We start from the raw sequence: 13294 nt of genomic DNA on the forward strand, positions 1-13294 counted from the left end.
GGAATTCAGTAAGAGAGACTGAGAGAGAGAGAGTGTGTGTGTGTGAGAGAGTGTGTGTGTTTTCCTGGCATGTAGCAGGTGCTCCATAAGGGTTAGCTATTATTACAGAGTAGTTGCAATGATTATTGGAGAACTATAAGAGGCATATTATGTTATAAATTATTATTATATGAGCACCTGAAACTTGCCAGTAAAAGACCAAAAGACTACTTCTTGTTTTGATTTCTTAGCTCATTTTATTTCATCATCTGTATCACTTTTGTGGTGTATAAATATATGCACATACATATACACCTAAGTATATGTAAATGTGTTTGTGGGGAGGTACATTTTTGTCTTATATAAATAAAGTTAAATAAATATACTGTCTTTAGGAAATTGAAGTTGTTTTCCTTGATAATTTTGAAAGTTTTATATACACATACTGGGTAAGAGTCTTGTCTTTATAGTCACTCTTGGTGCAAAATGATACAGTTGTAGGTCTTCTATTAATTATAGTCTGTCCTGGTTTTAATTTTTTTAATAGCTCTATCTTGACTCTATTTAAATTTTTTTTTTTTAAATGTTATTTTTCAGAGAGACAATGAGCAGGGGAGGGGCAGAGAGAGAAAGAGATGCAGAATCTGAAGCAGGCTCCAGGCTCTGAGCTGTCAGCACAGAACCTGACACAAGGCTTGAACCCCTGAACCATGAGATCATGACCTGTTCTGAAGTTGGCTGCCCAACTGACTGAGCCACCCAGGAGCCCCTAAATCTAGTTTCTTTAAGACTTTTTTGGGGGCGCCTGGGTGGCTCAGTTGGTTGAGCATCCAGCTTTGGCTCAGGTCATGATCTCACAACTCGTGGCTTTGAGCCCTGCATCGGGCTCTGTACTGACAGCTCAGAGCGTGAAGCCTGCTTTGGATTCTGTATCTCCCTCTCTCTCCCTGCCCCTTCTACCTTTCATGCTTTGTATCTCTCTCTCTCTCAAAAATAAATAAACATTAAAAAAAAATAAAAAAGACTTTCTAACATATGTATATATGTATGTATCACACTTAAGCAAGGGAGGGGCAGAGAGAGGAGAGAGAGAATCCCAAGCAGCCTCAGTGCTGTCAGTGCAGAGCCCAAAGGGCTGTATCCCAGGAACCGTGAGATCATGAACTGGGCCAAAATCAAGAGTTGGATGCTCAGTCAGCTGAACCACCCAGGTGCCCCAAGACTTTGTTTTTATAACTATTAATTTTTGGCTTTAATGTAATGAGGTTTTTGGTTACTGTAGTTTTCTTTTAGATGGCAAGTACCACTTAAAAACAGAAAAAAACTTATTTTTAATTTCAGGTGGTACTACTTAAATAGAAAAGCTAGTATTTTGGTCAACTAAAAAATTTTTATTGGGCACCTAGAAAATTTTATTTTTTGTTGGCCTAAGAATAAAGATTCCTTAAACCGCAGCATGCACAGTTATTTTTATTGTTTCAAATGTGAGTGCCAGTAATAATTTAAGACTAACTTCAAATACTTAGAATGTACGTGTTTGTAAGATGGTTTTTAGATTGTTAATTTATGTTTGTTTCTTATTGGGAATCAGATCTAACTTGGATATTTAAAACTGAAGTTCCTGGGATGCCTGGCTGGCTCAGTCGGTAAAGCATGCAATTCTCTATCTCAGGGTCATCAGTTCAAGTCCCATGTTGTATGTGGAGTTTACTTAAAAATAGATAGATAGATAGATAGATAGATAGATAGATAGATAGATAGATTTTACTTAAAAATGGATGGATGGATCGATCGATCGATCGATAGATAGGAAATTCTGTGTTAAGTAAAAAGTAAATTACCACTGATGGTAAGATAATAGATACCTTTATTATGATGTGGGCTTTCAAAATTTTCAAGAAATCCTAAAAACCTCAGGATATTCCCAGATTACACACTACTTTTTCCTCCACCTTTGCACAGGTAATTTTATTCTCTCTTGTGGGTGTCAACAGTGCTCATAGGTTGTAGTTTGAAACATTCAGATAGTACATACCTGAATATTGTCACATTTCTTTTCTTTTAATGTTTTTTTTTTATTTTGAGAGAGAGAAAGGGAGGGAGAACATGACTGGGGGAGGGGCATAGAGAGAGAGGGACACAGAATCTGAAGCAGGCTCCAGGCTCTGAGCTGTCAGCAGAGAGCCTGATGTGGGGCTAGAACTTGTGAACCGTGAGATCATGACCTAAGCAGAAGCCGGATGCTTAATCAACTGAGCCACCGAGGTGCCCCTCACATTTCTTTACATTATGATTTAGTAACTATTAGCCAGTTATGTCTATTAAATACAGTGAACAAAATGATATGTTTATACCGTCCCCTTGTAAGCAAGGTTTTTGTGCACAATAGTAACTAATGGAATGAATGCATACCACAGTATTGTTGAGGAAAGACCTTTTCTTTAAATAATCTATGCTGTTTATAAATAGATTTATTAATAAGCTGATCTTTTTAAGTACCATGAATTTAGAGACCTGATCAATAAAAAGAAACAAGACATATATATATTTTAACGAAAGTGTAAAGAATTTAAGTTCTCTTACTGTAGAAGAACATTCCTGGGAAAGTGGGTAAGGAGCAAGCAAAGGATAATAGAGTTGTGACCATATTACTGACAGTAAAGGGACTTAACCTCTGGGTAGAAGCTATTGGCCAGGTGGTGTTGAGCAGCTGGTCATGTCTGGTTGTTGAGTAGCCTCACCCCTCTTCCATGGAGGATAGACACAGTGGAAACTCTCGAATGTCTGCATACTACCTCTGTTCGGAGCCTGCTGAGTCAACTGAAAAATGGAGCTAATGTTACTGAATAGTACTGAAAAGACAAGACTCTGTTACATCACGGAACAGAAGAACCCTTTGGTGCTCAGCTGGAATCTGAGGGCCTTGTTTATCTAAGAGGGTGCTGAGGTGGGAGGGGGTGCTTTGACATAGCAACAATCTAGTCTGAGTCAAGTTGGACTGTGGAGAAGTTTCCAATGATAAGACTTCACTCATCTAAAGCTACCCAGGTTTTCCCAAAATGAATGCGTCTGTGAGTTACAAAGAACTTTTCCGACTAACTGTGATTACTTTGTCTTTTCCTTGTAAGTTCTGGATGAGCATGGGAAGAACGTTACAATCTGTGTGCCAGACTTTGGTCAAGACCTGTACAGAGATGAAAACTTGGTTACTGGACTAGGTACTACCCTCTTGTTCGTGTGCATCTTATATTCATGGTAAGTCTTAGGAGGTACCTGAGGCCATCTTTGCAGACTTTAAAAGCATGGAGAAAAATTGAAGTAAGTTTAGCAACTGTGAGGTAGCAAAACAAAGTGCATCTGAGGAAGAAGAAAAATAGCCCGAAGTGAAAAGTTTGGATCACAGTGTGGAAGCTCAGTGTTTGGACTTCACTTTGCTTACTTGTGTTTATGTGGGTAAATAAATTAGATACATAGTACATCCCTTGAGGACACGGTTGGCTTTTAGTTGCTAAAGCATTATTGGAAGGCAAGAGAATACAAAGCAGGAAAGAGATAGTATGTGCCAGAATGTTTTGGCAGCTTTCTAATCCAAAGGAAATACTATTTGTTCTGCTGCTGATGGAAAAAGAACAGAGCAGTACACACGCGGTCATTTTGTGTTTGGCCCAAGAAAGACAGGAAGCGTCCATTTTCTTTTATGCTAAACCCCACAGTGCTGTTAAAGCAGGCTGTAGTTCACATGCTAGTGTAGAGTGTGTGCCCCTTACTTAAAATAGCTAAAAGATTGCCCAAGGGAGAAAAGTAACAGGTAGAAATACTTAGTTGCTGATGCTGATACCTATTTCACTGATCATTAAGCTTCCTTTGACAGTGACTTTTTCATGTTTAGGTTTTACTTCTGTGTTTAACATTGTGTTTGTTATGTTTCATTGTATACAAATTTCAGCTTGGCATAGGTACATTATGATCTTCCTTGGCTTATAGAAATAAACTGTCTTTCTGAGAATTGTTGGCACGTTCTCTTATAGCTTCTCATACTCCCCATTAGAAAGGGACCGACAGACATTTTGGATACGTGGGAACTGGGTCTGGAGGACCTGCTCAGTCATGCATCAAGCCATGAAAAGCTTGCTTGTGTTGCAGGTGGTTGTTCCAGTGATGGTGTGTGACACTGGTTCTTATCCTGTTCCTGACATAGTGACAGATTCTCCTTCTTGCAGCAGAAAGGACCATGGTCACCATTTCGGCCTTTCCTTCTTAGTAATTCCATAGTTGTTCACTGAGTACCTACTATATTCAAAGTAGTGGAAGGGATTCATGCTCAAGTCCATGAATGTTTTTCAGGAAAACCATAAAGTCACCCAAATGTTAACTGCCAATTCTCAGCTCTCCTTTTTTCTGAGTAAGCTTTTCCTTCCTGAGTCAGTTGTTATTGAGCTTTGGAGGGAAATGTAGCAGCATGATTAATTTCATCATATATCACTCAGTTTTTTCCTGTATTAGCATGTATAAAATATAGGCAAATTATGTAAGGAGAAAGTAGATTACTAAAATTTAATGATAGAAGATTCCATTTTAAAAACAAAATATAGCTGGGGTTTCTGGGTGACTCAGTTGGTTAAGCATCAACTTCAGCTCAGGTCATGATCTCCCAGTCTGTGGGTTTGAGCCCCGTGGCGGGCTCTGTGCTGACAGCTCAGAGCCTAGAGCCTGCTTGGGATTCTGTGTCTCCCTCTGCCCTCCACCCCCAAATTCACGCTCTGCCTCTCTCTCTCTCTCTCAAAAATAAGCATTCAAAAAAATTTTTTGAATAAAAATAAAATATGGTTGTGTTTATTTATATAGAAAAAAATCACCAACCTTATAATAGTGATGGTATTAGGGATAACTTATTTTTGTTGCTGTTTTTGTTTTATAGTGAGGTAGCATTTCTTTTTTTTTTTTTTTTTTAATTTACATCCAAGTTAGTTAGCATATAGTGCAGCAATGATTTCAGGAGTATATTCCTTAATGCCCCTTACCCATTTAGCCCATCCCCCCTCCCATACCGCCTCCAGCAACCTTCTCTTTGTTCTCCATATTTGAGTCTCTTATGTTTTTGTTCCCCTTCCTGTTTTTATATTATTTTTGCGTCCCTTCCCTTATGTTCATCTGTTTTGTATCTTAAAGTCCTCATATGAGTAAAGTCATGTGATATTTGTCTTTCTCAGACTCACTAATTTCGCTTAGCATAATACCCTCTAGTTCCATCCCCGTAGTTGCAAATGGCATGATTTCTTTCTTTCTGATTGCTGAGTAATACTCCATTGTATATTTATACTATTTCTTCTTTATCCATTCATCCATCGGTGGGCATTTGGGCTTTTTCCATACTTTGGCTATTGTTGATAGTGCTGCTATAAACATTGGGGCGCATGTGCCCCTTTGAAACAGCACACCTGTATCCTTTGGGAAAATATGTAGTAGTGCAATTGCTGGCTTATAGGGTAGTTTTGTTTTTAATTTTTTGAGGAACCTCCTACAGTTTTCCAGAGCGGCTGCACCTGTTTGCATCCCCACCAGCAATGCAAAGAGATCCAGTGAGGTAGCATTTCTCTTGTTTTTCTATTATTTAAAAAACCTATAAAGATATTTGACAGAGCAAAACTATAAGGTTTTGGGTTGCAGGATGACTAATCACACATGCTGCTTAAATGAAATAGGTCATAGATTTGCTATATAGATCCGTCAGTGGAAGGGGGTGACAGTTCTGCTTACTCTGCTGATAGAAGTGCCACATGCTGTTGTTTGCAGTATGGACTTTTCACCCTGTTGGATTTTCATCACCACCCTTGAGTGAGAGGTGATAAATAAAACCTCACCTCTTTTGGTCTGATATTCCAGAAAGAGTAGCAGTGCACTGCTACTTAAATCTGTTCTTGATCACTAGAACTAGACCTGATGGAGGGAGGGGGCGGGGCGTTAAGCAGCATCTACATGAGCGGAGCGCAGAGTGACCGGGAGCCCCGTGAGTGTTTGTGGGACGCAGGGCACCAGCACAGTCCCTGTGACCTCCCTGTGACCGGCAGCTTCTTCTCCCAGGACGAAGAAAGCGCCCCGCGGGCGTCGGGTAATTAGTGTTCTCTGGGAGGAGTCCGCTTTGAGAGCTCTGTGGCCAAGTGTCTGGGAGCTTCCAGGGAAGTGAGTTCTGGCCCCGGAGAGCCTCCAGACGGAGAATGCTGCCGGGAAGGGAGGCAGCCCGGTTTACGTTGTCAGATTTTTTTAAAAATATTTTATTTACTTCTGAGAGAGAGAGCGAGCGAGCGAGAGAAAGCGAACAGGGGAGGGTCAGAGAGAGAGGGAGACCCAGAATCCGAAACAGGTTCCAGGATCTCTGGTGTCAGCACAGAGCCCGACACGGGGCTGGAACCCATGAACCGTGAGATCATGACCTGAGTTGAAGTCGGATGCTTAACTGACTGAGCCACCCAGGCGCCCCTACATTTTCAGATCTTGACTTCCTAGAGCTTATGTTTCTTCTCACACTCAGAGGAATGAGAGATTGGAAAATGTTACAAAAAGAGGCTACGTTGCTTGGGTGGAAACTCATTTAAAGATGATTGCAGGAAGGGCGCCTGGGTGTCTCAGTCCATTAAGCACACAACTTTTGATTTTGGCTCAGGTCACGATGCCATGGTTTATGGAATTGACCCCCACAATGGGCCCTGCAGTGAAGGCGCAGTCTGTTTGGGATTCTCTCTTTTCTTCTCTCTCTGCCCCTTCCCAGCTTGCATGTACTCTCTCTCTCCAAAAAGGAAAAAAAAAATGATTGCAGGAATATCTAGGATCGTTTTTTTTAAAAAAAGGAATATCTAGAATTCTAGATAAATATTGTAGGAAGATTGAAGACTGTGTAGTTTGAATGTTACAAGAAGAAATCACACATTTTCACTGAAAGCCCATGATTGATTGGGATTAGGGTTAACTTTTTTGTAAGGTCCTAGAAGGCTCACTGCACTATCTCCTTCCCTATCGGAAGCCAGCCAGCTCCACCATCCCTCCGCCAACACACACACATACATGCTTCTTTAGGGAGCTCTCATGACTCACTATGAGTATGTTTTATCTTTGCTGTCTTAGCTTGAAATAGGGCCCAACCTAAACGTACTCCCTGGCTTTCCAACTGAGGCCACTTTTTCTCCAGTTGCCCCTTCTATGTACCCAGGCATCATTGCTGTGAAGTGTCACAACTTGGGCCCAATGTAGGAGTTTCCCCAATGGCTCTTTCTATAGATCCATCCCCCCCCACACCCCCTTGGGCCTGGACCTTTGCTGTAACAGGCCCCCATCTCCACAAACTATTCCTTAATCCTGTCCTTGGTCTCTAGATTTTTTTCTTTTTTAATGTTTGATTTATTTATTTTGGAGAGAGAGAGTGTGTGTGTGAGCAGGGGAGCAGCAGAGAGAGAGGAAGGGAGACAGAGAATCCCAAGCAGGCCCCACACTGTCAGCACAGAGCCCAGTGTGGGGCTCGAACTCACCAACTGTGAGATCATGATGTGAGCCACACTCAAGAGTTGGACACTTAACTGCTGAGCCACCTAGGCATCCCTGGTCTCTAGATTTTGATTGAAATTGTTATTTTTGCTGGCTTCAAGTTCAGAATGTGCAGTTGGGCAGGATCCTGGAGTCAGTCAGCTTCAATCTTCTTGTCGTACATAAAAAGGAAACTGAGGGGCATAGAGCCCCTTTTTGTGATTCTCCGCCCCCAGTCTCAGGAACCTTCTGCTTGAGTCTCCTGTGCTAGAGTACTGAGAAAGGCAGGTTCATAATCATTTTTGATTATGTCCCTAAGATTGCTTAGAGTGTCAAGTCGTTCTCTGAGGTACAAGGATAAGCTATATGACTTGTCTCATTTTGTTATTGGGAGGTATTTGTGCAGTAAAATGGTCCTGGCAATTTCAGTGTTAACTATGCCTATGAGGAAAATAACTTTATTATTTAAACATTAAGAAATTTGAATATAAAATTGTAAAAACTAAGAATCTTGAAAAACAATTTTTTTGATGTTTATTTACTTTTGAGAGACAGAGAGTGAGTGAGCAAGGGAGGGGCAGAGAGAGAGGGAGACACAGAACCTGAAGGAGGCTACAGGCTCTGAGCCATCAGCACAGAGCCCAACGCGGGGCTTGAACCCACAGACCGTGAGATCATGACCTGAACTGATGTCAGATGCTTAACTGACTGAACCACCTGGAAAAACTTAAAATCTTTATTAAATGTCAATCAACTTGCTAGTTCAAAATGAAACTTTCATGGCAATGGAGCAGACCATGTAGAATTAAGTAGAAGATTGGTAAGAGACTTGGAGAGAAGATTGGCTTCAGCTGAGAAGAACTGGCAAATCAAGGTATCTATTCTTTTGGTCTGTTCTGTGTCTGCTACTTTTATTTAAGAAAGGAGGATGAATTAAAAAAAAAGAGAGAAAGGATATATAACCTTTATTTTGGGAATCCTACCCCTCCCTCACCTATCAGAAATCTTCCTGGCTCAGGGTACCTGGCTGGCTCAGTCAGTAGAGTATGCGACTCTTGATCTCAGGGTTATGAGTTTGAGCCCCATGTTGGGTGTAGAGATGAGTCAAAAATAAACAAACTTAAAAATTTTTTCCTGGTTCTGTATTAGGGAACATGTCAAGGTGTTCCCCCCGCCCAGTTCACATAGGACTGTGGTCTCCTTTCGGAGCTGTGAATCACCAGTTATACTGTACAACAGGAACATAACTGAACTTACTCACACAAGGGTGGGAATAGTCATGGGGATCCCTACAGGGCCCTGCAAGTTCGTCAGGGAGCAGAATCTGTGGTCTCCAGCGGGAAAGTCAGGACATGTTCTATGGCAATTTTCTTTGATCTGGGGGAGTTCAGCCAGTTCCGAAAGCAGATGCGGAGGGCCACCTGCATTTTGATTCATCCTGCCAATACGGAAGAGGCCCTGGGCACGGCAGTGGTAGGGGCAGTTGGCTGGAGGGGAGGTATTTTTTTGAGCGACACAACAACTGCAAGGCACTGCTGGCTTTTTGTGAGTGAGGGCTAGAGATAGTGAATAGGCTATGACTTATCTGTATGGTGCAGCACTGTCCCAACCAAATGCTGTCCGTCTCCTTCCACCCTCACAGGAAGCACTGGGTAAAAGTTGCTCATACCTTAGCCCTGGAAAGGAAGAGGTTATACATAATCCAGGGGTGGTTGTTTAGCGACTCGTCTTGTGCTCACCAAACAGATGGCTCTGAGTAATAGAATGCAGACAATAAGAATTTCCTAGGCTTTTAAGGAGTTTGTAAAAACAGATGTTTCTTCGGTAATTCCAAGAAGAGTATTTTGTGGGTAAGGGCCACGACTGAATGATAATAATATTTTATAGTGGCATCTATTTGTAGACATTCACTGTCAATAATGATAAACTGAATGCAGGTATTTTTAGAAGAACAAAAGGTTAGTTTAATGCTCTCTGATGATAGAAATAAAGTGACAGAGGTGCCAGAATCAAAAGCTTTGTTTTTCTTGAAACCACTTTATTCCAAAGAATTTACAAAAATGCAATATTTATTTTAATCCTTTTAAAGAAGGAATATCTTCTTTCAGGTGAAAATTGCAGGTCATTCCTTTCTAAGAAGTTAACTTTTCCTCCCCAGAAATGATACATTAAATTGTAATTTACGTGCAGAAAAGACAGCATGCTCTTACATGCAGGAGCAAGGTGTGTGTGTGTTTCTTGGGTGCACAACCATCAGGAAGTATCTCGAAAATTCCTCTGATGAGGCTCAAGGTTAAGAAGTGGGAGTGGAGTGCACCTCGATTAGCATCCATCTGTTCAGAGCAGAAATGAAAATGGTGCTATGTGGCTTGAGTGGCTCACAAAAGAAGCAGTGCGCTTCGATCCCAGAGGACCTTTTAACGAGGAAGTCTTTTTATTGTTTATGTGGATCTCATTGATCTCTTCTCTCCTGGAGAAAGAGGATGAGAATGAGCAGAGAAAGCAGTATTACCTCTTGGGGTTTAGTTGGTTGAAATGAATCCGCTAATTCCTGCTTGTCTAGTGGCCACGCCTCCTGCCCGCCTCCAGGCTGGCACAGAGGATGTGTCCGTGCGTGCATGCATGCGAGCGTGCGTGCTTGTGTGCAGGAGTCTAGAGGTTGTTGTCTTTTTCACTAAGTTCCCCACGGGTTAGAACAGGACCTTATACACGGTAGGCCTTCTGTAAATATTTGCTGAATGAATTTGTAGAGTTAGCTAGAACCTTAAATATCGTATATATTTCTGTTTGCTTAAAGTATTTCCTTTTCTTCCCTCCTCCCACCCCCAGAAGAAATACCTTTTTTACCCCTGTAAACTAGATTTTATAATGTCTTACCTATCTAGGTATAGGGAGAGTGGTAGGAAGAATTTTTTTTAATCACACAGCTACTGTATTGAATTTGCAAATAGAAAAAAACTTGTTCTGCCAAAGGTTATCAGTGTAAATAACTATGACCTTTGATTTTCATGCCTGTGCATTTTTTTTTTTTTTTTAAACCGCTGTCCCTGGGTTCTTTTGTTGATTTCTATCCCTTCTAAGTAAGACTTGTCAAAGGCAGGGGAAAGATAAAAGGGAAATCAGAAAAATATTTTGGGCAGTTTGAGGGAGGAGAGGTGAAAACCAAGATAATAGGACCAAAAGATCTCTTATTTCTTCATCTGCAGACTTCTCTTTGTTTAAAATGATCTAATGCAATCCATGTAAAAAGACATGAACTATAAAAATGACACGTCAGTTTTGGAAGAAAGTGGGGTACTGAAATAGACCTAAGCAGCCAGAATGGCAGGGTGTGAGGAGGCGTCTCTGCCCTTTGATGTGATATAACGTGTTTGTTTGTTTCTTAGCTTGACATCGACGACAAGGTCAAGTTCTGATGCTTTGCAGGGCCGATATGCAGCCCCTGAACTGGAAGTAAGTTCATTTCCTCCCCTTGTTCTGTTTCATCACAGAAGACTCATTTTCTAGGAAGGCTCTTTCTGTGTTTTTGCATCTTTATTGATCGGCATTCCATGATCCCATTTTTCTCCTTGAAGAAGAATACAATTTTTTTATACAGAAAAAAACAATGCCTTGTAGATACTATGGGGATTTCAAGTGAACCTTTGACTTTCTTCCAACAAAATTAGCCTCTGGTGGGCATTGCTGCCCATCTCCCACCAGAGGCCTGGGCAGCTTGGTCAGGCTGCTCTCTGCTCTTTTCCTCTGTCATCAGGAAATGTGTGTGGGTTTTGTTTTGTTTTGTTTTTAACTTCTAGTCCATTGTTCTGTGTTATATATCTGTCTGTGTCCTCCGTACATGCATGACCATGAAGTTATATGTAATAGCTGTTCTGAAGAAGGAGCAAAAGATAGAGAAGGGAAGGAACAAGCATCTGCTCCATGCTGCACTGCTGAGCAGTGTCAGTCCATGAGCTTATTTAACTGTGTCCGTTCCATCAGGTGGGCATTTCACTGAGTAAAGAATTGTGAACAATAGGTGTCCAGAGAATCAGGGTGAACAGATGCCTATCTGTCAGCAGAATGTCTGTTATTTCCTTACCTGTGCAAGAGTCTTTCACTGGGGCCCTCGATGGAACATCCACCAAGGTCAGGAAAGGTGTAATCAAATGGAGGCAGCCAGGAAAAGACTGAACCCTGAGCCCAGGAATGGAAGGATTACGGAAAGTTCCAGTGGTGCCTGAGACTTACTGCACTTGCTATATGCCAGGCACTGTTCTAAGCACTACATTTGTGATTTCATTTAATCCTCATAAAAACCCAGTAAGGGGTTTGATCTCTGTTTTACAGAGGGGAAAAAACAGAAAAGTTACTTCAACTTTTGTTTGGTTGGTGTATAAACCGTGCACCCTGGCTCCAGAGTCTGTGTTCCTGAACGCTGCTGCCCGAGAGCACGGCTGCTGGCTCCTGGCCCTGCTGCCAGCCCTTCCTGGCCCCCGGCCCCAGACCGTGTCCTGATAGTTTTCCCCGGATGGAAGAGCCCTGGTCTTTGTGCAGATACAGGCACTCTCCTCTGCAGCTGCGTCTCTGGGCAGGGTCTTTCCTGCACCTGACCTAGAGATAGTGAACGTTGTGAAGGCTTGTCAGTCTGCCAGTGGCATTCCACAGCACTTGATGTCACTTGAAAAAGGAGAAATCTGTGCTGAGTCTGAATAGGCTACTGCTTATTGCACAGAAGAGAATGGTCTCTAGAAGGCAGGCATTTGTTCTCACCACTGGCTGGGTGACCACCTGCTGCGGTTGTGCCGCTGTGGCTTCAATGTCCCGATTGTGTAGAGCGCAAACTCAAAGAACAGCAAGTCTCTAAGTTAGATTTAAGAGGATGTTTTCCTTCTCATTCTAAGGAAAATGGCTCAGTGTTTCCTTCTGAACTGAAGAACATGCACAACGGAAGTTGGTTTGCTCTCCTTTGATCACGTTTCACAGGATATACCTTTGAAAGAGAGGGTTGGTAGTTTCTCATGCTAAATGAAGCTTCAGAAGAACTGGGACCCCAGGGTACGATGTCTTGAGCCCACTGAATGATTAGACTGTGTACCTTGATCCAAGATTCTGTCAAGGCCAATCCCTTTATTAGAAGTTTCCCTGATGTAGTAGGGAACCAGGGGCTTAGCCTTGAGGTGTATAAATGAGACAAAGGCTCAAGCACCTGTGTCCTTGTCCCTGGCTCTCTGTTCTTTCTAGTAAAAATATTGTCAGCCAGAAAGTGCCAAGGACCCAGCATTTCCTCCCTTGTCTTGGTACATGTAATGTTTTTTTGTTTTTGTTTTTTTTTGTAATGTTTTTTTAAACCCCGTTTACCAGAATCCTTCTGCAATCATGTAGTAATTTTTCATAATTCAATTTTTTTATTAGTTTATTGTTTTGAATAGTTCAGAAACATAGTACCATGTTTAAAAGGTACCAAAGAGGGGCGCCTGGGTGGCTCAGTCAGTTGAGCATCCAACTTTGGCTCAGGTCATGATCTCACAGTTCGTGGGTTCGAGCCCCAAGTCAGGCTTCGTGCTGACAGCCAGCTCAGAGCCTGTTTCAGATTCTGTGTCTCACTCTCTCTCTGACCCTCCACTGCTCATGCTGTCTCTCTCTCAGAAATAAAGAAAACATTTTTTAAAAATTATAAAAAATAAAAATTAGGGGCGCCTGGGTGGCTCAGTCGGTTAAGCGTCCGACTTTCGCTTAGGTCATGATCTCGCGGTTCGTGGGTTCGAGCCCCGCGTCGGGCTCTGTGCTGACTGCCAGCTCAGAGCCTGGAGCCTGTTTC

The 13294-nt window shown here is 42.0% G+C and overlaps 1 protein-coding gene across 1 annotated transcript in view; it reads left to right on the plus strand.

Annotated features, from left to right (window-relative positions):
• The window catches only part of SERINC5 (serine incorporator 5), a 58848-nt gene that overhangs the window by 37470 nt on the left and 8084 nt on the right, over positions 1–13294 (plus strand). The window contains exons 8-9 of the mRNA XM_077759836.1: positions 3108–3234; positions 10881–10947. Coding sequence (XP_077615962.1) covers positions 3108–3234; positions 10881–10947 — 194 coding nt within the window. The remainder of the gene's footprint in view (positions 1–3107; positions 3235–10880; positions 10948–13294) is intronic.

The sequence above is a fragment of the Crocuta crocuta genome, unplaced genomic scaffold (assembly GCF_008692635.1).
Source record: "Crocuta crocuta isolate KB4526 unplaced genomic scaffold, BGI_CrCroc_1.0 scaffold162, whole genome shotgun sequence".
NCBI lineage: Eukaryota > Metazoa > Chordata > Mammalia > Carnivora > Hyaenidae > Crocuta > Crocuta crocuta.